Raw genomic sequence first — 26,009 nt, 5'->3', positions numbered from 1 at the left:
TTCTTCCTCGTATTGTTGCCATATTATTTACCGACACTTTCCGAAGATTATCGACGATTTTGAAGAAGGATTAATAAAATTACACTATTACTGAGCTTACTGGTACAACATTTTTCGTTGAAATAAATAAAATCTTCTCTTGGATCGATTAACTGTTTATAAAATTAATAAGTTTGCACGTTTCTCGAAGATTATTATCATAAAATAAAACAGTTTCATTTGTTCAGGATTAAATCTTTAGGTTGTTTGTATCTTAAATTGAGCTTTCAAGTTATTCAAAATCCTAACAATGTAAAAAGTTGTGGAAAGGGATCAAAATTGAATATAATTAATTATCAAGAAAGAATCTAATTGTCAATTTTATCATTCGCTAACAATCTAAGCGCTTAAACTAGAGCAAGTTTGTAATTAGTCAATTGAAAAAGTTTTTAGTTTAGTGTATCATCATCATTATCATCTTTATTTTTGTATATATTATGAAGACCCTAGAAACGTTCCATTTTTAATGTTATTGCGCTCGGTCGTGTCTTGAATACAACCCTCTAATTTTTTTTTTTAAATTCTCCAAATTAACTGCAGAGTGAAATTTTAAATTTGAAACAAAAAGTAATAAAAACAATCCAAAAAATTTTAAACGTCGAAATGATTTCAAACTGTTTTTTGTTAATATCGTGTGTTGTGTCATAGTTGGCATTAGGCCCTTTTTAAGGAAAATTCTGACATTTTGAACCTGAGAATGTAATAATGCAATATTTTGGTTTTGATTGCTGTCGCCATTGCTAATTTATGGGATGAATAAAGGACCAACGATAGGATGAATACAAAACCTTTGAGATGAAATTAGGAGCACAGTAGTGAACATATCAGAAGTGTTTTAGCTGATTTTAATTTATTATTTTAAATTCCAAGGAATGTGAAGCAAGGCGAATTAAGCAGAAATATTGAAAAATCGTAGTGATTTTGATTACTAAATCAAGTTTTTAAGGTAACGTCCTTACAAATGAGATGAAATAGGGAGCCCTTACCCTATATGATGAAAAAACATGTTTTGATTCAATGCCAAATAGTTCGAGCGGTGTGACGAAAGCAAGCACGTGTCTTTTAATTTTACTTGGCTTACTGAAGCAAAGTTAATTCCACTAATGTCGTTTTCGCTTGATACCAAACCTAACCTAGTTTCCACCCTAAAAGCATGTTCGCACTATACCGGGACGACCGGGACGTGACCATCCGGGATTATCCGTGACGTTTTTTTTCCTCATCGGCGATGACTGAGCTGCGGATCCGGGATTTCAATACATACACACGCCGGCAGTTCAGTCATCGCCGATGAGGAAAAACGTCCCGGATAGTCCAGGATGGTCCCGTCCCGGTCGTCCCGGAATAGTGCGAACAGGCTTTAACTGCTGTCAAATCGTTTGTTTGAAGCTAGTTTCGAACTTATTTTTAACGTTGTTGAACTGAAAATCGAATCAGTTTCGAACCAGGTTATATCAGGTGTGTGCGAAATCAACACAGTTTCGTGAAAAGTGTTTGTTTGATGAAACTACCCTGGGTCAGTTTCAGTTTTCTCAAGCGAAAACGACATAACACAAAAAAGTTATGTTTACCCCACCTGTTTCTCCCTCATTGTTTGGAAATGACGGTACTAGATGGCGTGTATGTCAAATAAGTTTATGCCAAATAACCGTATGCCAAACGTACGTGTTCCAAATTACTGGACTCATTTTTGGTCGGGTGAATCAACCATCGTTAAACTTACGTATTTATAGTTGTATTGTACTCTGGAAAATTTGATAATAGATCAATGAAATATTAACTAATCTATCGAAAAACCCAAATAGATTTCATTAATAGATTTTTCTAAATTTCCTTGAAGAATTCTTATTAATTCAATTCTGAAACAAAAAATTCGAAGTTCCCATTGTCTACTCTAACCTGAAACTCGCTGTTTATCAGTTGATAACACCATGTTACATCATACAAATGTTGTTGTCTTTATTATAATCCACGTACTTTCATAGAAATCGGAACTAATAACAAAGAAATATCTTTGTCTGTATACGCTTTAAGTAAATAATGTTTGCTTAAGAACCAATGGGTTTGAGACTGAATGTTGCATGGTAGTGAAATTCCGTACAATTTTGAATGATTTACATATCGCATTAAAGTCTACATAACTGTGAAATTCGCTGGAGGAACATAATTAGGCAAGAGAGACTTCGCATCTCATTTTTTTTTCTGCAGGCCATATATTTCATGCAAATTTATTTAACTACTTTTGCTAGTGAATGATTCAAGCAACTGGAACCATTTGTCATTTCGGTCTTTCGCTTTTTCGATTTTAGATAGGCCTTGATGTAAAAGTCAGCAAACAGTGTAAACATGAACAAGTTCTGCGTGAAGCCGATAAACAACAAGGAGGTCGGGTAGTTACAATAACCGAGCAGCAGCGGAATTCCAAAGTGTGCCATGAGGATCATAAATTGGAACTGAAAAAAGAAAAATAAAGAGGAACAGTGTCAAAGGGTAAGCCAATTAAATACGATAGTCGAATACGATGCATAACAAAACATTAGTGATTAGGTTTAATGTTTATTTGGATACGGAAAAGTGTGAAAAGAAAATGGCAACACATTACAAACTAATGGTAGTAAATTAAAAGATATGTACTGCTATGCGAACTTAATTGTGCTGCCTACCAGTTGAACCTGCGTGATATACTTCTTCCACCACAAGGAATTCTTGACTTCCGGCCGGAACGAGGTCAGGAAGTAATAGAAGTACATGATGACATGCACAAAACTGTTGATGAGCCCGAGCAGCGTTGCGTGACTGCCTGTAAGGAGACCAAGTAAAATGTTTAGTCGGTTAGCGGAACTCGTATGAGTATGGAGCAATCGAATTTAGTTCTTTACACAATTCATTCGGATACAGAAAAAATCTGTTGTAGTTTGGTGGATGTCATGTCATGATTTAACATCAGTATTTAGTACAAATGCAAAATGATTTTGATGAATAATGTGGTCATTAAGTTTATACTATGTTTTACAACCAACCCGTTGCGAAGGCTCAATTTACTCAATATCTATCAGGTGTACAATTTTTCTTCCGCCGTTTTTTCCAAAATTTAAATTTCGCAATAAAGAAAAAGTGCTTACAGATGTACTATTCAAAGTATTGTCCATCGCTAGCGACAACATTCTCCCATCTTTCCGGAAATTTTCGGATCCCGAAGTCCTCTTTTGACGCTGTCCATGAAGCAATCCATTTTTCCAACTCTTCGAAGGATTGAAAATGTTGATCTGTCAGGCCGTGTGCCATCGAACGGAATAAGTGGAAGTCAGAAGGGCGACATCTGGGGAATACGGCGGGTGGGGCAAGACTTCCCATTTCAGCGTTTCCAGGTACTTTGTGACCACTTTTGCGATGTGAGGCCGAGCATTGTCGTGTTGGAGGATGATTTTGTCATATCGCTCTTGATATTGTGGCCGCTTTTCTTTTAGCGCGCGACTAAGGCGCCTCAGCTGCGTTCGGTAGCGATCTCCTGTGATGGTTTCACCCGGTTTTAAGAGCTCGTAGTAAATTGTTATTCATCTTTGAAAAAACTCTTCCACCACCATATTTGTCTTCGACATCGAAATCACCATTTTTAAAGCGTTGAAACTACTCCCGACATTTTCTTTTACTCAGAGCAGCATCACCGTAAATTTCTGAGAGCATTCGATGCGCTTCAACTGCATTTTTTGCGAATTGTAACAGAAAAGTAAAACTTCCCGCTAATGGCGAGAACTGGGCAGATAATGACATTTTCGAGCGTGAATAATACGAAAACAAGAACAACTGTCACTGAAACGGCGATGACAATTCGTTAGGCACTGTACACACTCACTTTAAAGGCATTATCATCTAGGGTAACGGCTCCCTATTTCATCTGAGCTCCTATTTCCATCTCATACCTTCACCTCATTACTTTGAACATGAATAATATTTTACAACCTACCTGAACCAAACTGTGAAATGTTTTAAAATGATTATAAAAGCTATTGTCACACTTTCCTATTGAAAGAATTGGTTTTAAGTTCTTCGTTTATGGTTTTTTTTTCATTGAAAATAAACTCACTTTTCAATTTAGGACACATTTTCGTCTCAAGATTTACAGTTCGTCATGTTTCTGATTATCTACTAATCGATTCGTCTCAAAACATGATCACTTTCTCGCACAATTACACTACCATTGAATGCTGGATGACTTCATAATTAGTAATGTTCACTTGCCACTTGTTTAATTAACGATTTAAAACTTCAAAAGCTACCCGACAAACAATAAAAGTCTTTAAAAATATGAGATGAAAGTTTTTCACTTAGTTCACTTGTTTGCGCTTTGTTTTCATCTCATTTGGTTTCGTAAAGTTGCCAAGTTTTCTCAAAATGTTACAAAAAATAAATTGTTTTTCTTCTTCAAATTATTATCAAAAAGTATGTTTTTGGTATCCGCGACATTAGTTTAATTATATTATTGATATTAATACTTCAATAAAACTGTTTTTGCTTCGAATATTACCAGAAAGAGCGTGTTAAATACTAATGAAATAACCATTGTGGCAAATCTAGTAGCACTGGTTTCATTCCGCTATAGCAAAGACATCATATTAACAAGATATCCAGCTCTCACATTTCCCGAACAAATCGTTGGCAACATCCTTTTTTGCGAGTATGGTGCCCTCAGGCGAGTCCGCATCGAATCTCGTACATAGAAGTAGGGGAGAGAAATGTCAAATTCGTGCGCGCCAAAACAGCAGCACTGCGCACCCATACAATTGACATTTTATGTTGAATGTGATGCCGTGCGATGGCGTTACTGAACTGAAGATTGAGATCGCTCCAAGCTGACAGGGTCTGGCTATAGTCAACATAACGCTGTAAAGTGTGTGTGTTTCATTGGCTGTGCACAGAGATGCCAGATATTTTCATAGAAAATATGTATTCCGTTGCATAGAAAGTCGAGTCAATCTGTTTTCACTAATGACATGTTAACAGATAGTTCTTTGTATCTCCGTAAGTCATTGCCCCGCTCACGAGAATATTCAACGAGTTAATATATACAATAACAATACATATATATATATATATATATATATATATATATATATATATATATATATATATATATATATATATATATATATATATATATATATATATACAAAATTTTAAAAATTTAATATAAATATTTGTCAGTATTCATAATCAATTATCTACATAAAAGATTTACACTTTAACATGTGATTTGTCCGTTGATTAATAAGCTTTTAAAGAATCACTGCAATCAAATACTAATAGATACTCAGAGAGAAAAGTCTAATTTTTTACTTCTATGAACCTGTACAAATCTGTATTAAATTTAGGAAATCTGTATGAAATCTGCACTTTGATTTAAATCAGTATGCGAACGCAAAAATCTATACAATACAAATAAATCTGTATAAATGGCATCTCTGGCTCTACACTTTGTTTTAAGAAGGGCTAATGAATAAATAGTAACAATTACATTTTGGTTTTTATTTAAAATTCACCAAATTTACTTTACAGTAAAGTTTTAAATTCAAAGCGAAAGGTAACGGAAACGACCGAAAAAATTTTAAACGTTGAAATGATTCCAAACTGGTTCTAAAAATATCGTGTGTTGTCTTATAGTTTGCATTAGGCCGTTTTTAAAAAGAATTCTGACATTTTGAACCTGAGAGTGTAATAGTGGAATATTTTGTTTTGATTGCTGTCGCCATTGCTAATTTATAGGATGAATAAAGAATCAACGATAGGATGGATAAAAATTCAGTGAGATGGAATTAGGAACAGAGTAGTGACATCATAAGTGTTTTTAGCAGTTTTATGAATATTAGTTAAATTTTCAAGAAATGTGAATCAATTCTCAACGTGGAGCAAGGCGAATGAAGCAGTAATATGAAATAGTTATAGTGATTTTAGTGGCTAAATCGGGGTTTGAAGGCGACGTCCTTACAAATGAGATGAAATAGGGAGCCCTTACCCTATGTATTTTGACCAGCCTCAGCCGGTACAGCCACCTATCGGAAAACGGCGAAAGCAAAGTTGTACACCTGATAGATGAAACATGAAATAAGAGTTTTATTGCTCCTTAGCGAAAAACTATGAACACATCCGTATCGGTTTTGATAAATTTTTTTATCCATTCCACCGTCTCTTAATCGCTGAAACCCTCTCTCTGCAGTTGCCCACTGTGTCTCGACCGTAGTAAAGTCTGATGTTTGTAAAACCTTCTCAAGAACAAGGTTCACAGATTAAACGTAATATTGGCATGCATAAACATGGATTCGAACCAATAGCAAATGCTACTTTCGAATTTGAGCATTTGCTGCATACTGATTTACACAGAGCTGACATAAGCATGTGTAAAGCATAAAACCTACTTATTGCTCCAATAAAAAATGTACTGCCGCAAATTGTGGATCTTAATTGTTCAGGTATATCAAGGTCCTCAACTGACTCTGGCTCGTTAGGAAACGGATAAATGTTTGATCGAGCGCATTGGATTAATTTCCGCTGAGTCTCTGTTGATATGCGTTGCTGAACGTTATTTGCGAAATTCGATTAAGTGAAACGAAGAATACTCCCAGAATTACTCTGGTTCTCAAAAGCCTTTCACATTAAGTATGATCTCAATTTTATTTCCATCACATGAGTAGGGTCAAATTCGTGATTGTGTTCGATACACACAGTAACGTTATGGATTTCACCAATTTTAATAGTAGTCATCCGCTGTGACTTCTTCCCCTACATTCCCAGTAATAAGTGTTGTTCTGAAAAAAAAAAACACTTATTATGTATTAATATGCCCCATGAACTCAATTTAGAGAAACTCGTACTGCATTACTATTCTGGTAAAACAAATACTCTCTATAGCACAACATATCGTTGTTTTGCGACGTTTTTAAAAGTTCCTGGAACGGCGGGGTGATCATCGAACCCAAAAAAGTCTGATTCCGAATCAGACATTTTAATAACTGTTGAAGGTTATAAATACTCCACAATTTAATAAAAATATATATTTTACACTTCTTCCTTGGACCTCTTCTGTAAATCAAACATTTTAATTTAACTTAAAATTTTAAAGTTTGTTTTCTTACAATTTTAGGATAACCCTTGCTTTGGATAGACCGGGAAAACGAGTAGATTACATGTTTGTGTGCGGGGGCCGCCGCTTCCGACGGTTGCCCAACTTTTATAGATTAACATAAACGACACATCAAAAACATTATATAGTTCGTTCGGTTTTATTTTGATTTTCTGCTTTTCGGAGCTCGACTATCCAAGATTTCAACCTTTTGTGTAAATCTGGGCTATTTCGACCTTATATATTTCGACCTTTTTTAAATCGGCCTTATGTGGTTCGGACTTTTGAGGCGCTCCTCCCAAACCACTCGCACTCGCATAAAATGTTTATTTCCAAACTACATAAATTCAAATTTTCAAAATGTTTTTCCCAGACTACATGTTTTACTCAAATTACGCACTGATGAGTCAAAGACGAAAAGTAAAACAAATTTGAAAATGGGTAAGTGCTCCTAGCATAAATTTGGGGGAAAAAAGTAAGCTTTGTTCCCTTTGAAATTACATAAACTCAATTATTTATGTCAATTCATAGAAATTTTCGGAAAACAGTTAGGTGAATAATTGAGATTCGTCTGAATTATTTTTATATTTTATTCCAATTGATTTTATGCCAAATGACTTTCATGCCAAATGACATTGAATGCTAAATGGTGTGTATGCCAAAATTCTTCCCAAGTTGCATACGTTATTACACTTCAATGACAGTAACTTATATGAAACAAATTCATGGAACAAGTTGAAGACATTGCAACGTGCGTTATAACTGCTATGTAATCTGAAAAGCGTAAGAGGCAGAGCTTGTGAGACATACTGAGGGTTGCCAAACAAGTTCCCAGTAACGAATATATGATTTGATGCACCGCGCACATTAGTCACAGTGAAACAGAAAATAGTTTGTGTCAAGTTACAATTTGTTGATGTTTTCCGCATTCACCATTTATGACCAAAGATTAGCATCCGATAATCAGAACTGAAATATAGTATTCAATCTTGTTTAAACTCACTATATCTACTCAAAATCTACGGGCTATTCGATATTTATGGTAAAGTTGTTCATTGTACTTATTGAAAACGTACGCGCCTATATTTTGTGTTTTAGAGCATCGACATACAAAATAATATTTATGTTTTTATTCCCGTCATATGAAATTTAGAGCTAAAAAGTCGAAATGTGTTCAGGTAGTCTTTCTATGGGTGATATTAGTATTTGATATATCAAAGCTGGAACAGTTGAACAATGGCAATGAATAAAAATGCATTTATTGAGATTTAATGAACATTTCATTGACTGGTCATAATGGTAGCCATTGGAATAAGTTTTTCCAAGCATACACTGACGTGACAACGCGTACAAATATTCTCTCTGGTAGAGAGAATTTCCTTCCCAAGACGAAACAAGTTTGCTTCGCTTTCAACCGACAATGTTTTTTTTTATTTTTTTGTTGCATCACAACGAATACGGTAACCGATATGAAATCATTATTTAACATTGGCTTGTAGTGTGTCACTTTTTCATTGTAACATTTTGTTACGGTGACCAGTTGGCGACCAAAAATTGTTAATGCGAACACGTCGTAAGAGTCAGAACACCGAAAAGTTACGTCGGAACTTATTGTAGATGAGAAGTGAATTCGTAACATTATTTTGACTTCATTGTCATCATCATAATAAGACTTGTTTCGTCATGTATGTCATGCGACCATTATGCAGCATGTGTTTTTTTTTTTTTTTTTGAACAAGTTACAGGTGCTACTTGGGTTCATACCAAATTACCTTTATGCCAATTGATCGTATGCCTAATGACCGTAGACCGTTTCCATCCTCTTCTCAAAGTTACGTGTCACAACATCAACGTTGTCAGCGAAGCCAAAAACTTGTACAGACTTTAGGAAGATCGTACCACTCGTGTCGATCGTCGCTTTTCTAATCACCGCTATATTAGTTATCTCCCGGTGAAAGACGTAGCCAAAGAGCATAAAAACGTGTATCTTATCATGCATCCGACTGACCATTCCAGAAGACGACAATGAAAACACGGAGGTCAATATTGGGACTTCAATTAAGAATTTTATTTCGTGGATCAAAGAACAGTATGGTCCAAAACCAAATGTTGTATTTCAACTAGATGGGGTTTCGTGCCACACCTCGACCTGCACTCACGAGTGATTGCGAAAACAGCGAAGGATATTTGGCCGACGGTTAAGCTTGGCATAAAATACCAAAAAAATATTGCGAATCAAAATTTCTTACTTAACTAATGTTTTCCGAAGATTCCTACAAATTATCATAAATTTATGACAGAGTCGTATACAGTGAGAATAAAGGCACATCGGCGGACCAAAAGCTTAATTAAAATAAATTGGCTCAAGAAGCATGGTCCTTTGATTATTTGGAAATTTGTGCCGAAAATATATTTTGACTAAATATTTGTTCTGCGTCGTGACGGTGTATAGCAGAAACTTTTGCCGTACGGTATAACTGAGTGGTGCAATAGAAGTGCAAAGCTATCGATTTAACATATCAATTGTTGTTAAACATAGAATTGAATATTGACTTTACCTTCATATTTATGTTCGTTAATTTTGGGTAAACCGAGCGAACGGGTAGATTACAGGTTTCCTTGCGATGGACCGTCGCTACCCCCGTATGCCAAATTACCGTATTCCAAAAGACCGTTATGCCAAGTGATCTTTATACCGGTGTTTACCCAAATGTCTTTATGTCAAAGGATCTTTATGCCAATTGACCGTATGCCTAATGACCATCGGAGAAATGACATGTAACCATGGCCGCCATCCAGTCCCGATTTTAATCCGCTGAATTTAAATTGATATGGTGCGTCATGAATATCAAGGCCTTTTCCAAATGTCATTCGAGTACAATAAGCCTACGACGAACCTGCGGTACGTTCCGAAAGCGTTTGGAAGCCGTAATTGCAGCAAATGCGAACTCAATAGATGATTAACAAAGTTTAAGACTTTGAGAAATATCCTTCATTTGAAAGAATAAAAAAATCTCAACCGAAAATCTTGAGTTTTGACATTGCCTAATGATGAAAACATTATCTCGCATACATCAGTTCGGTTGCACATCTCATCCAAGTCAGTCGATAAAACAAAACCGCTTACGTTCGGGACAGAAGAAACCAAGCACAGTATTGTGGAGTGAACAATAGAACGATCTCGAAATGAGTGAACCAAACGAACAAAAGCTACCGCCGGTACGAAAAAATACAATTATTGTTGACTTCAGACAGTGCAAAATTCGACCTTCGATACGAGAACTTGAAGGTTTGCTTAAAGAGCAAATGCATCTTGACATTAAACGTGTGCATTTACTTCAATGCAAAAAGACGAATAATGTTGTTTCCATCCAGTTTTATAAAAAAGTTGGATGCAATTCAATTCGCAAAAGACAATAACAATGTGCACTATGTGGAGCACGAGAACATTAAGTACAACATATATCCAGTATATATGGATGATAGTGCTATAGAAGTGCGTGTGCATGATCTTCCCTCAAGCGTCACCGATTCTTAATTCGCAAAACTATGTCCCAATACGGAGAGATTCTCTCTATCGAAAAAGAAAAGTTGAAGAATTTTTTCCCCGGTATTCTAAATGGCGTACGTTTATTACGCATACACTTGAAGAGGCCTATACCTTCTTATGTGATTTTCGGTCAAGATACAAGAATTCCGTGCAAATAACTTGTTACCTATGACAATCAGATGGCCACATGTCAATATTGCCAAAAAGCTGTTCACTACGGTAAGCCATGTGATAAACTGGACAAGGAGACAACTACACCAAAGGACAACGGTGCTTCCTTCACACAAACCCCAAGCAACCCCAGTACATCTGTGACAGCCACCAACAACAATGAACAAATCCATCATCATCCCCTATAGAACAAAGTACACCAACTGCAGTTAACAACTTACCCTCCAACCAACCAGCAATTGCAACCAATATACAACAAGGTACATCTACAGCAACTAGCAACGAAAAGAAGACAGAAATCGACAACAATACTATCGATGCGGCAATGGATGACGAGACGAACCACGAACGAAGTGCCCCTCAATCCTCGCAGGAGGGAAATGGAAGCTCCTCTCCCCCTAGAAAAAGGGTGACAACGAGATCCAGCCCAAAAAAAAATATTTCAAAAATCGGCTCAATCGGCCACGTAAAGCTTATACGCAAATAGGCCTGAATAAAAAATATCTTTTGAATAAAAAAATAATTATCTCGCATACGGTATGTAACTTCCTAATAAAAAGCACACTCATTACTTGTGAATCTTGTGATGTTATGACAATTTAGTATATTCACGAGGATAGTTGAATTAAATTGATATCAACAAATGATACAGAATATTGGAAGCTCAATTTAATAATTTCCAAAGCATATTACAAAACTACAAACTGTTAACCTTTTCAAAACAAGCATTATTTTGTCGTGAATACGACTTACTTTACTATGGGGCGCCTTTTCAAAATTAGCCATATGGAAGAATGGGCAGAACTTAATCGTGAATATCTCGACTTGTATTAATGGTAGCAACATAATTCTTTCACCATTTCATCAAAAATATGATCAGGAATTCAGGATAATATTTTGAACAGTGTGCGATAACCACAAACAACTCAAAAATTAAGTTTTCTTAAAATTTGAAAACAACGCGGAGAACACCTTACTTTCGCTTGGGTTTTTTGCGCAAGGACGACGATTTTGAGGTAGTCAGGCACATATCTTCAACTGAATGCGTATAAAAGGGGAACCGTGGTCAAAAATCGATCATTTCTTTTCGTGCGTTCGATGGAAGCAGACGTCGTGGGAGTTGAATCATCAACCAGCAGCGACGGACCAAATTGAGCTCCTCAATTTGGTCCTTGTGAATGCTAGAACCGAATCCCTACAGCATATTGATAATTTCTTTCAATAAATTATGCAAATCCGAAATGAAATAATCGACAATAAAATTCTGTATGCGGCTATTTTTATAGCCGTTAGGACCGCCCATTAGTGAAAAAGCTACAAACGAAATCACATAAAAGGAAATCTCTTAACAAAAATTCAATCAGTTTGGATTCAATCACCACTGCGAGCAGATGTGTTTTGTGTCGTCTGCACGCTTTCGACAACAGCGATTACGTCACAGCTGCCAGTCATTAGCATTGGGAAAAAAAACAACGGTGGAGAGCATTGCACAATATCAGCCGTTCTAATGGCTCTAAAAGTTTTCTAAAGAACTATTAGGATTTGTTGTTCGCAAATCGTAGGGAAATATCCTCAGTTTACTGCAAATCAAGAACAGTTTGCTTAGATTTGTGCACTTTTCGCTGTGTGAAATTCACAGTAATCGAGATCAAGTGAAGCCTTTTTTTGCAAAAAATGTTTTAGAGTTTAATGTCGTAGAGAATTACGCAATTTGACTCTTCTGAATGCTGGAAACGAATCCCTACAGCATATTGATAGTTTCTTTCAATAAATTATGCAAATCCGAAATGAAATAATCGACAATAAAATTCTGTATGCGGCTAATTTTATAGCCGTTAGGACCGCCCATTAGTGAAAAAGCTACAAACGAAATCACATAAAAGGAAATCTCTTAACAAAAATTCAATCAGTTTGGATTCAATCGCCACTGCGAGCAGAGGTGTTTTGTGTCGTCTGCACGCTTTCGACAAGAGCGATTACGTCACAGCTGCCAGTCATTAGCATTGGGAAAAAAAACAACGGTGGAGAGCATTGCACAATATCAGCCGTTCTAATGGCTCTAAAAGTTTTCTAAAGAACTATTAGGATTTGTTGTTCGCAAATCGTAGGGAAATATCCTCAGTTTACTGCAAATCAAGAACATTTTGCTTAGATTTGTGCACTTTTCGCTGTGTGAAATTCATAGTAATCGAGATCAAGTGAAGCCTTTTTTTGCGAAAAATGTTCCAGAGTTTAATGTCGTAGAGAATTACGCAATTTGACTCTTCTGAATGCTGGAAACGAATCCCTACAGCATATTGATAGTTTCTTTCAATAAAATATGCAAATCCAAAATGAAATAATCGACATTAAAATTCTGTATGCGGCTATTTTTATAGCCGTTAGGACCGCCCATTAGTGAAAAAGCTACAAACGAAATCAGGTAGAAACAAGCCTCTCAACAAAACTTGAATCAGTTTGGATTGTATCGCCACTGCGAGCAGATGTGTTTTGTGTCGTCTGCACGCTTTCGACAAGAGCGATTACGTCACAGCTGCCAGTCATTAGCATTGGGAAAAAAAACATCGGTGGAGAGCATTGCACAATATCAGCCGTTCTAATGGCTCTAAAAGTTTTCTAAAGAACTATTAGGATTTGTTGTTTGCAAATCGTAGGGAAATATTCTCAGTTTACTGCAAATCAAGAATAGTTTGCTTAGATTTGTGCACTTTTCGCTGTGTGAAATTCACAGTAATCGAGATCAAGTGAAGCTTTTTTTGTTTTTGCGAAAAATGTGAAAAAGGGGAATGCGTGCATAATTCATACAATTGATATTCGGAAGTGTTAAGGAGCATGTCAGTTGTTTTCGTATTTACGACATCCAGTTATGTCTCTGACATTACCCACCCGCCTTTTTTTTTATTTACAAACCAAAAGTTTCTGGGTTCCAGTTTCCTAAGCATTCACAGATTAGTATGGAGAGTAACCTGGGCTTCGAAGCCAACGTTGTAGCCCTCGAACGAACTCGAAATGAAAAAGAATAATGTACTGTTTAAAAATGTATTTCGAATTGCTTTTCGCCGGGCATTTAACCCACACGAACAGACAGCAAAATTTGTTTTTCCCGCACTGGCGAGCTGTTTATTGGTCCAGGAGATTGCTTCCCATTTTCCTCCGAACAACATCTACTGACGGAGAAACTTCCTGAACGCTAACACCTTCTTCGACCTTTATTTCGCTCTACAGAGATACGGCACATAATCTAAGTGATTTATAAAGGTAGGGGCGAAACAAAGCGAAGCTTCCAGCATCGTTTTCGTACCACGAAATCCTCATCTATGGGTCGGTAAATAATATGATTTGTGATTATCAGACAAACAATAAGTCAATGGAACATGCTCAAACTTTGTGTAAGGGAATTTCCACATAAACATTGCAAAGGATATTTGGGAGACAATTCATGAAGATCAAAATACATGATGTTTGACAAATTCGAGAATATTAAAATCGTTCGCTGGAGCCTTCGCCCACTGTGTATCAGTTGAAATCATATTCATTCCACTCCATGGACAGTATGAATTATGGCACGGTTCAAGATCGTTTCCAACTTGCCAAAACAAACAGTGATACATCCTATTTGAATATTTAATAAATTTCTAACTAAGAAAAAACTTGCTTCTCCTTCGCCTACATAACCCGAAACTTATTGTTTTGTTTTTTCTACGGCCATGGAGCGAGGAATTGCCACATGAAAAGTCGGTGCGGGAAATGTGCCGAACCACACAATACCAACGATTGCCTACTAGATGACATCGCTGTAAAATGTGTGAACTGTGATGGCGACCATCCATCTACTAGCAAATCGTGTCCCAAACGTGCTGAGTTCACAAAAATTCGACAACAGGCGTCCCGTAAACAATCAACGCGCAAGAATGTTCCACAGAAGGATGAAGTTAATTTCCCACGGCTCCCACCGAAGAGGGATATTCCGAATTTGCCGCCACTTCCTCGCAGCAATCCAAAGACTTCAGCCGCTGGATCTCAAAAAGAATCTTCCTCAAGAATCCCTCCTGGATGGGGCAATAATCAACCACAAGCAAAGGATGACTCTTATGATTTATTCTCTGCTGAACAACTGATCGTCATTTTTGAAACAATGACAACAAAACTACGAAACTGCAGAACGCGGTTAGATCAAATCAACGCCTTAGGCAAATTCATCATCGAATATGCAATATAATGAGTTGGTTATAGTAAATTCGAATGCTTGCTCACTCAGGAGCAAAACTGCTGAATTGTCCGACTTTCTTCAAGAGAAGAATGCCGATATTGCTATTTTAACTGAAACTCATCTTAAACCTGAAAATTCTATTTTTATTTCCAATTACAGGATTCACAGGCTCGACAGGACAACTACCAGAGGAGGGGGAGTTGCCATTGCCGTTAAACGATCCATTCAGCACAGGCTTCTGTCAGCCTTTAAATTGCAACTCATAGAAGCCATCGGAATTGAGATTACAACGACGATGGGACCCATCATCATCATTGCAGCGTACTGCCCCAAACAAACCAATCTTCGAGATGGTACGTGTGCATCATTGAAGCGAGATCTGGCTATGCTCACTCGACGACAGAACAAATTCATCATTGCTGGGGAGCTGAACGCACGGCATGAGCTGTGGGGAAACAGAAGACAGAATCGAAACGGATTCGTACTTGCCGAAGATTACGAAGCTGGACAATACAACATCTTCGCTCCGGATCAACCAACGCGACTTTCCAGATCGGGAGTTCATTCCATTTTGGATATATTCATCAGCAACAGCGCCATAGACAGCTCTCCGGTTGTTTTCAACGAGCTCTCTTCCGACCACTTTCCAGTAATATTGACGTTGGGATCTTCACCAGAAACAGTGCCTATTCAACCTCGGAGGAACTATTATCGCACCGATTGGGTCCAATTTCAACATATCGCCGACCAACTTATTAATATCGATTTGCCACTTGATTCCCCGATGGAAATCGATGCAGCCCTATCTTCCTTCCAGCATTCAATCACAGTCGCTCGTGATAGGACGGTTCCAATACAACATATGCCGAGTTCCTCTCTTCAAATCGACAGTGTCACCAAGAAACTCATCCGACTTCGGAATATCTACCGGAGGCAGTATCAACGAACTGGCATTCTAGATAGGAAGACTACTTATAACAACTTAACTAGGATAATCCAGGAAAGGATATCTGAGCTTCGCAACAGGAACTTCCAGCAAAAGCTTCGACAAATTCTCCCACATTCAAAGCCCTTCTGGTCCTTAACGAAGGTGCTTAAGAAAAAACCGAAGCCTATTCCTCCTCTGATGTCACCCCAGGACGCAGCTGAAGGAATACCTTTAATCACACCAGTAGAGAAGGCAAATGCGCTAGGCCAGCAGTTTGTGTGTTCTCACAATTTAGGACTTAACATTGTTAGTCCATATGAAAGAGCCGTTGCTGATAGCGTAGCTGAGGTTGACCAATCAGACAGCTTGGTTCCTGAGGAAAGTAGAGTCACTGCGAATGAGCTGATGGCTTTTGTGAAAAAATCCAAAAATATGAAGGCCCCCGGTTTCGACAACACATTCAACATTGAGCTGAAACATTTGAGTATTCGCTCATTTGTCTTCTTAGCTAAAATTTTTAACAGGTGCTGGGAGCTTGGTTACTTCCCTTCAAGGTGGAAGTTAGCTAAAGTTATCCCAGTTTTGAAACCGGGGAAAGATCCTTCCTTTTCCAAGAGCTATCGGCCCATCAGCTTACTCTCTGCCCTATCCAAGCTGTTTGAAAAGTCAATACAAAGGCGAATTCTTGCTTTCGCAGATGAACAGGATATATTTCTGGAAGAACAGTTTGGGTTCCGGAAAGGAAGATCCACCATCCACCAACTCACAAGGGTTAACAACGTCATCCAGCAAAACAAATCAGTGTCCAAAACGACTGCCATGGCAATATTGGATATTGAAAAGGCATTCGATAATGTGTGGCACGATGGACTGGTGTTCAAACTGCATCGGTATAATTTTCCCATGTATCTTATTAAAATTATCAAAAATTATCTTGCAGATAGAGCATTCCAGGTTTCTCTGAATAATGCACTTTCAGAAAGATTTACTATTCCTGCTGGTGTACCCCAGGGAAGTATCCTAGGTCCCATTCTATACAACATTTTCACATCAGACATCCCACCTCTTCCAGGTGGTGGTGTTCTGTCACAATTTGCTGATGATACTGCCATTCTTTACAAAGGTCGTGTCATTAATGCTCTGAAGAATAAACTACAGACAGGTCTGGACGCTTTAACGGAATATTTTACAAGCTGGAAAATTGTGATCAATGCAGCAAAAACTCAGGTCATCTTGTTTCCACATTCAAGATCTCCAAAACTTGTTCCATCAGACGAATGCAGAATACGATTCGGTGATGAGGTCATTCAATGGTCAGATGAAGTTATCTATCTAGGACTCACCTTTGACAGACACCTGATATTCAGGTCACATGTTGACAAAATCGTTCAAAAATGCAGCATACTCATTAGGTCTCTGTATCCGCTGATTTGTAGAACATCTAAACTATGCCTGAAGAATCAGATGGCTGTCTATAAACAAATCATCTACCCCGCAATTGAATACGCAGTCCCTGTTTGGCGGGGCTGTGCACGAACACACAAACTTAGGCTTCAGCGCATTCAAAGTAAGATCTTAAAGATGATTCTAAATCTACCCCCTTGGACAAGGACTAGTGAAGTACATGAGATGGCTTCCCTGGATATACTAGAACAAAAATTCGAACAATACTGCACGAAATTTGAAGAGAGGTGCTCAATCTCTGAAATACAAATAATTCAAAATTTGTACGTATTAGGTTAAGGATAGTTATAAGTAGGTAGGTAGACATTTTGTTTTTTCTTGGCGGTTTGCAACTAAATCAAAGAATGATGGAACGACTGCTTACGCTTCACCTCAACTGTTGTTGTATCTAGAAGTATTTTTTCTGCGGGTTTTCTTCAAAAAGTTAATACTTTGGATGGAAAAACACGCTACAAACCATTTATACAAATTGGAAACTATGACTTTTTCTCGTCTTTCAAGTAGGTCCGAAACAAATTGCGATTTCGGTGACTGAATTGAACGGTTGAATGCAATAATTGGATAAATGCTTGAATTTAGTAACTTTGATTGCAAAAACCTAACAAGAGTAACTTTGATTGCAAAAACCGGATAATTAAAGTTTTTGCCTTTCTCATATAGAAAAACTTTACAATCACTGTGAAAACCGACTTTTGAAGCGAGGCCCGGAGAGCCGAATGTCATATACCATTCGACTCAGCTCGACGAACTTAACGAATGTCTGTGTGTGTGTGTGTGTGTGTGTGTGTGTGTGTGTGTGTGTGTGTGTGTGTGTGTGTGTGTGTGTGTGTGTGTGTGTGTGTGTGTGAGTGACAAACATTGTTACTCACTTTTTCCGGAAATCGCTGAACCGATTTTCCCAAAGTTTGATTCAAATGAAAGGTATTATGATCCCATACAAAAGTCCTGAATTTCATTTGGATTCGACTTCCGGTTCCGAAATTACAGGACGATACGCATCAAAAATGTGGAAATAATGCCACTCACTTATCTCGGAGATGGTTGAATCGATTTTCACAAACTTAAATTCAAATTAGAGGTCTTACAGTCAGATACAAAGCTCCGGAATTTCATTTGTATCTGACTTCCTGCTCCGGAACTACAGGACTTTTCTCAGAGATGGCTAAATCGATTTTCACAAACTCAGATTTAAATGAGAGGTCTTGTGGTCCTATACAATATTCCCGAATTTCATGTGTATCCGACTTCCGGTTCCGTGAAAATAATGCAATAATAAATGTGAAAATAATGCCACTCGCTTTCATTCGAATCAAACCCCTGAGCCCGGAGGTAAGGTGCTTAGTATAAAAAAATGTCAATTTCCAAAATACTTTGAACCATTGATAGTCCGATAAATGATTTGCTAAATTTTATCCTAGTCCGTCATAAAGAATCGTAGAAAAATGTGTAGGTCATATTAGTTTATGGTTGAATGAACCGAATGCCACACTAAGCCGATATCCAGTTCTCGGTTCCGGAAGTACCGACAATAGTAATCAAATGAGATAAAATTGAGCTCACTTCACTTTCTCACATATGATTGAATAGATTTTCACTAACTTAAATTCAAATGTGCTACAAAAATCTTCAAAACTCTTTTCTAATTTTTTTTTAGGTTGCAGCATTTCAAAGAATTTTTGCTGTAATATATAAGAGAAAATGAATAACATGAGAAAGGCATCATTCCACCACTAGGTGGATTAAAACAGGTTTTTTATACCGATTACCGCAACAGACGAAGCGTGGGTTGATAGTTTGTTACGAGCAAATAGCAAATAACTAACATCCACAAAACATTCTAACAGTAACTTGTCAGTGGAAATGACTCGCTATCTCGCTGATACGGAAAATGTAGAAATTTAGGGGGGGGGGGGAAATGTAGAAATTTTTGTAGGGTGAAAATAAACAAATTTGAAGAAGAACTTTGTGGTAATCGTTGTGCAATAAAAACTGTTTCAAAAAATTGATTAAAATTGTATGGGATCGTAATAATTGTGTCATTCAGAGCTTAAAATTGTCACGCATTTTCAATAAAAGAAACCATTCCAGCAGTCTCATTTTCAATGTTTTACTGTCTCATTCGTAAATGACCGACACCAAAACAAACGAAGAGAGACGAAGCATTTTCGTTGCTCATCGAAAAAATGAGAGAGCATGATTGCCAACGTCACTCTTTCCTCTGTGACAAGACGAAACCAAACTAACGTCTTCAGGTAGCAACAGCAGAATTTTAATTCTCATTCTTTCATCGATGTATTGAAAATATGTGACGCTTGGCTATAAAAAGTGACTAAAATATGGCAAATCGAAGTAATTACATCCCAGAACTTCTTTGGAAACCAAAACTACTACAAATTCGGGTACCAACAGTTAAAACTTTTTGTGAACCCTTTTTCAGTCGTTTTTTCAATTCTCACAGCTTTGGTTGAATATCGACACTGCATACTATGGGATTTTCACTGAAACCTGCCAATGACTGAAAGGGTAAATGAAAGAAAAAAACAAAGTTTTGAAAATACCGTCACGCTTATGTCATTGACTGGACATGGATTTCGTTCTCAAAGTTTGCAAGCGAAGCTGAGAATGACAGTAATTTCTTGTCATTTTCGTCTATTTTTCAGTCAATGAAAATGACTTATTAGCTCTGGTGTCATTCAGTCTCCACAATTATTTGAAGAACAGTTCAGTTGTGGAAAGACTGGCGGCCTACATACCTTATGATCGAAAAAGAACCGGAATTTTCAATTTAAAATTCCCGCGCTTGTTCAATCGGTAAACTTTTATTCTCTCAACGTTGACAATACTTTTATACGCATTTTGTCAAATTTTGACGCATATCGTACGATTAGTTTTTGTTTGGCGTCTATACAAAGAAGTTGAAAAATTTTCGTGTGGCGATTTTTATAATGGATGAAAATTTAGAAGAACGGCTCGCCTTCGAAGCGCCATTCGGTCGATTGTTGTGCGGTTTCGTCGACGACACGACCAGGCACTCCGAAGAAAAATCGAAATAAAACCTGTCTGTTAGCGATTTACCACCAGTTACCACATTAATGATAAAAATATTCTTCACTGTTATGTCCAAATATTATCTTGATATTACATCATTTTCATTCAGCTAACACAGTTTTTACTCTTTGAAGTCCACCGTATTCGGAAATGATCTTAGAGTACAGCCTGCAAGAGCGATATACAATTCCCTATAGAAAAACATTTGCCAGATATTATTCGTCTGATAAAATTTTGCCCAGAACAGATCTCCTACCAGAAAAACATCTGCCAGAATAAACCAATCCTCAGAAAATCATCTCTTAGAATGGACGTTTGATTCGTTTTCGAACGATAAATGGTGTTTTGTAACATTGTACATTTTAGAAAATTTCAAAAACTCACATATTTCAATACAATGAATAAATGAGAAATGAAGGAAACGCTTAGAAATCATTCACTAATTTTATTTCATACCATTACGTATATTAAACTATCTGAGGAAAATGACAAATACAGTGACGAATAAAAACAAAAGGATTTTCCCTAGTGAGTCCAAGCTTCTGCAGTACATTCGATCATTTCAATATCAGTGTAGTTTTTTGTATAGCCGTTTCCTTCAAGTAGATTTCATTTGAGGTATCATTATTTATCGTTAGTAGCATGGCATAATTATTTTGAATGCCAAATCCGTGCCAAATGTGGCTAGAATTACTACACCAAGACCGACTAATTGATCCACTGATCTAACAGCTAATGATACTGGAGAACTTGTAACTGCATAAAACGGATCTTCCACTTGAACCGTTGAATCCATTCTAATTTTTTCGTAATATTATACCCGTTTTGCAGCTTCATTTGTTTACATTTCTTAAGTCTTCAATATAAAGTAACCAAGGTGATGGTAACTGTTATTCAAAATCAATAAAATATCAACTTGTGTTGCCAGTTTGAATATTTTTCTAAGCAATTTCGTTTTGACATTACGAGTTACTGAGGGGTAGTTAAATTTGCGATACAGTTTTAATAGACGAGTGGCAGGTCGTGTCGTCGGTTTCGTCGTCATATTCATAGATCCACACCTCATCACCAGTTATGATGCATTCGATGAATGTGGGGTCACTATCCGCGTTGGAAATCATCTCTTTGGCCACATCAACACGACGCTGTTTATGAATGAAATTCAGCTTTTTGGCACCAGCCGAGAAGCGACGCGTTTCAAACCCAAAACATCAGTTAAAATGTGTTCGGCTGATCCATAAGAGATGCCCAACAACACAGCAATCTCTCTAATCGGTACAGAACGATTTTGCAACACGATTTGTTTCGCCGATTCAATGTTTTCTTCAGTAACAGATGTTGTTGGGCGGCCAGGAATCTCATCATGATCCAAACTTGTACGACCACCTTTGAAGCGTTTATACCACTCGTATGCCTGTGTTTTTCCTAGACACGATTCACCAAAGGCCTTTTCTAACATTTTCAACGTTTCGGAACACTTAAATCCATTTGCAACACAAAATTTGATGCACGCACGTTGTTCTAAATTTTCATCCATTATAAAAATCGCCACACGAAAATTTTTCAACTTCTTTGTATAGACGCCAAACGAAAACTAATCGTACGATATGCGTCAAAATTTGACAGAATGTGTATAAAAGTGTTGCCAACGTTGAGAGAATAAAAGTTTACCGATTGGACAAGCGCGGGAACTTTAAAATGATAATTCCGGTTCTTTTTTTATCATAAGGTACAATGGCTTTCTTTAAAATATAAGACTAAAACAATCAACACAAATTAGTGTTTTACTACGAACTCTATGAAACGCTAGAAGAAATGTTATAAACCTAAAGCGTATATCTACATTAACTCCAAAAAGAAATTTTCTGCCGTCTCCTAATTCTGTACAATAAAATTTGAAAAAAAAAATCCGATTTTTTTTACCGTTTTATTTCACCGTGTACAAAAAGAGCGAATTAATTTAACTTCAAGATAATCGAAGTGTAAAAGGTGAACATTTTCTAGAAGTGTATGCAAACATCCGCTAATATGAGTCAGATTTAAGAACAATGCTTTTAGTCTTAGAAATAACCATTGAAATATACGAGGTCTGTTCAAAAAGTTCCCGGAATTTTTTAATTGCGCGCGTCTGGAGAGTCCGGTGGTCAAAATTTTTTTTGTGTTGGTACATATGTCCCTAATGTATGGTGAAATTTTCAGCTGTATTCATTGTTTACATTCTGTCTTGTAGCGGCTGGTGTTGACGTGTTTTTTTGAGCTCGGCGATTTTTGTCTTGGTGACGTTTGTTGCTTCCACGTGGACGATTGTGCTTTTGTTTCGACATCATAACCGTACACCCATGTTTCATCACCAGTTATGACCCTTTCAAGTAAATTTGGATCGTCGTTGACGTCGTTTAACAGCTCCTGAGCGATGGTAATGCGTTTGTTTTTTTGATCAAAATTCAGCAGTTTTGGAACGAATTTTGCTGCCACTCGTTTCATGCCCAAAAAATTTGAAAAAATATGATGGCATGAGCCAACTGATATGCCAACTTCATCAGTAACTTCTCTAATAGTGATTCGGCGATCATCTATAATCATTTTTTCCACTTTTCCCACATTTTCATCGATTATTGACGTGCTGGGTCGACCGGAGCGTTCGTCGTCTTCAACGTCTTCGCGGCCATCTTGGAAACGCTTATACCACTCGTAAACACTTGTTTTTTTTCATAGAAGACTCACCGTAGGCTCTCTGTAACATTTCGCACACTTGGTTACACTTTATTTCATTTTTCACGCAAAATTTAATACAAATTCTTCAATTCTTCCATTGTTTAAACTAACAAAAATCGCCGAGCTCAAAAAAACACGTCTACACCAGCCGCTACAAGACAGAATCTAAACAATGAATACAGCTGAAAATTTCACCATACATTAGGGACATATGTACCAACACAATAAAAAAAATTTTGACCACCGGACTCTCCAGACGCGCGCAATTAAAAAATTCCGGGAACTTTTTGAACAGACCTCGTATGTTAGACGAATGCAAAACTTACAAGGCCATTCATGAAAATTCCACAATAGTGATATTTCAATCAAAAGAGAAAGTAAATGAAGAGCAAGCAATTATTGTCAATAACAAAAATAGTATTCATTTTAAGTATTCTATTTCTTGGGTGTCTCTCTGAAGAACATGTATCAGAAACTCCTGTGCATCTAGACACAATGCGCTAATCCATCATCCAATAATACTCACCTGACAAGAACTTATTGGCAATGTACGTAGCCAATATCATTGCTGCGTGGTGATACGTGTGCAAAAATGTAATTTGATTATTCTTCTTTCTTAGTACGAAGAACACCTGAAATTTATCGACACTGTTAGGATACGATTCAATTCACATCTAGGCGTCTAATCACTTACAGTGTCAAGTAAATCTACAATTTTGGACAAAAAATACAAATATGTCGCCATAATGAGCTTCCGCCGAGCAGGGCTTGTTTTTTGATTTATCGGCTCACAGAGCCAATCGTAATCCTCGGAGAAGTACGAGTTGAGGAATCCCGTCACACCTATATACAGATTAAGTAAAACTTGCAACGCATTATAGACGTTCATCAATGTTTTCAAATTGTAGGGTTTACGATTTTCCATAAGCTTTGGCCCCCAATTGTAGACAAACTTGAGATACACGATTATCAACAATATCACCGGCCACGGTGATCCAAGTAAAGGAAAATGCTCCACTCTAGGATCTATGCGGAGAAAAACACACATTAGATCGCTCTTTCTTCGACGTCTAACACGGGTCACATACCATTGTATTCCTTAAAGCAGAATGTGTAGGTGTTGAACACTGATCGTAACACTAACGCCATTATTACGGATTTTTTTTTCACAGAATACTCTATTTGTTCAACTGGGTGAGAACACTTCTAGCCTGGTAGTTTTCTAGCTCAAATGCGAATCAAATCAAGTAACACACGAAAAAAACATTATTCTAACTATGTCAGTTGTCCCGTTAAGCACTTTCCTCGTGTCACAACCGAAAGTTCAACGATCGAACGACAACACTTATCAATATATAACAATAAGCAAGTAACTCGATCGACACGACGTTCTAGACGAACTGTTTCCGCGCAAGTAGGAGCATGTGAGGCCCAAACAGTTTCTATATATCCACAACAAGAAACAAGAAAGAACTTCGACCGTTCGGCAGTTTTCGGTTAAGTAAATTTCAATATTACATTGGTGCACATTGTAGCTCATTTCACAAACCAAGGCAAGGCAAGGTCAGGTCAGGGGGGAGGCTTGTACTAAGACTGCTGCAACATTTTGAATTATGTGTAATATAACTCGCTTCTACAACCGTATAGGGAACTCATCGCCATCAACTAGGGTTGCAATTACTTCGATTGGTTGCTATTTTGACTATCAAGTTGCTTTTGACTTTATTGTGTATTCTTCTAGTATTTTAATTACTATGTTTTTATGTATGCATTTGCTAGATTGTTAATTTACATGCTGAATACAAACGAAATTGGACCTCTGAAACAAAGGTATCATCACGCAAAGGCATCGAACAACAAATAAATGTAAATCTGTACTCATCATCTGTAACACACAGAATGATTTGCATTTTCTGCCGAAAAATTGATAGTCAATTCGAATATATTGCTATTGCAGAGTCGCAAACCATGTAGGTTATTTACAAAAATTGCACACCTGGTAATTTGTGTGCATGATAAACGTAATTTATTACATAGCGAAATAATCTATTGTACCTTTCAATATGCTTATGCAGTTTGATGTAATTCTTTTTTTTTGTCTTTCTCATAAAGAAAAGTTATTCTATCACTGTAAAAACCAACTTTTAAACCGAAGCCCGGAGAACCGAGAGTCATATACCATTCGACGCAGTTCGTCGAGTACGCAAAACGTCTGACATTTTTGGGCACTCACTATTCTCGGAGATGGCTTAACCTATTTTCACAAACTTATGTAAATTTATTTACGTTTCGTCTTTGGCTCATCAGTGCGTAGCAGCTTATTTTGAGCTGCTAGCGCGACCTGGCGGCGCTTAAAAAACTTTGAAAATGGGTATGTGCACCATGCATGAATTCGGGGGTTAAACAATAAGCATTTTCCCCCTTCAAATTATCAAACTTATGTAGTTTTCGCTTGGAAAATCTGAAACTTACCCAGGATAGTTTCATCAATCAAACACTTTTAGCAACGGGGATTTGTGCAAATCTGATATAAAAACGTGCTCAATCCACCTAGCAGTGAGCTGACACCTTTTTTATCAATCAGCATGTGTTTTTGAAGTTTTTGTCATTATTTATGGTACTTCCAGAACGGTATTCAGACACAAGTCTAACCCAAAATAGTTTGTATGTCAATAAATTAACATGACGCATAAATTGAATTAGTTTTGAACCCAACTTTGAAGAATTTTCGGTTTCGTCATCTTCTACGACGGTTTTAATTTTAGAAACT

General features: G+C 37.1%; 1 protein-coding gene across 1 annotated transcript; it reads right to left on the bottom strand.

The window, feature by feature from the left end:
* Positions 1-2,039: 2,039 nt before the first annotated feature.
* On the bottom strand, positions 2,040-24,648 carry LOC131433114 (elongation of very long chain fatty acids protein AAEL008004-like). Its single transcript, XM_058599933.1, has 5 exons — positions 24,328-24,648; positions 23,934-24,265; positions 23,766-23,871; positions 2,703-2,839; positions 2,040-2,492 (listed from the first exon to the last, which is right to left on the bottom strand). Exons 1-5 carry the CDS (start codon positions 24,386-24,388, stop codon positions 2,268-2,270), a joined length of 861 nt encoding a protein of 286 aa, XP_058455916.1. The 5' UTR covers positions 24,389-24,648; the 3' UTR covers positions 2,040-2,267.
* Positions 24,649-26,009: the final 1,361 nt, after the last annotated feature.

Source organism: Malaya genurostris, chromosome 2 (genome assembly GCF_030247185.1).
Source record: "Malaya genurostris strain Urasoe2022 chromosome 2, Malgen_1.1, whole genome shotgun sequence".
NCBI lineage: Eukaryota > Metazoa > Arthropoda > Insecta > Diptera > Culicidae > Malaya > Malaya genurostris.
The sequence above is the reverse complement of the archived record's forward strand: the minus strand, read 5'-3'. Positions and strand labels throughout refer to the sequence as shown.

Excerpts from the sequence above, each read along its gene's own strand:
- LOC131433114 (XM_058599933.1), bottom strand. The coding sequence starts at position 24,388 with ATGGCGTTAGTGTTACGATCAGTGTTCAACACCTACACATTCTGCTTT. Across the intron at positions 23,872-23,933 it reads TTGTAGATTTACTTGACACT|GTGTTCTTCGTACTAAGAAA; the intron begins GTAAGTGATTAG and ends GATAAATTTCAG. Across the intron at positions 2,493-2,702 it reads ATATCACGCAGGTTCAACTG|TTCCAATTTATGATCCTCAT; the intron begins GTAGGCAGCACA and ends TTCTTTTTTCAG.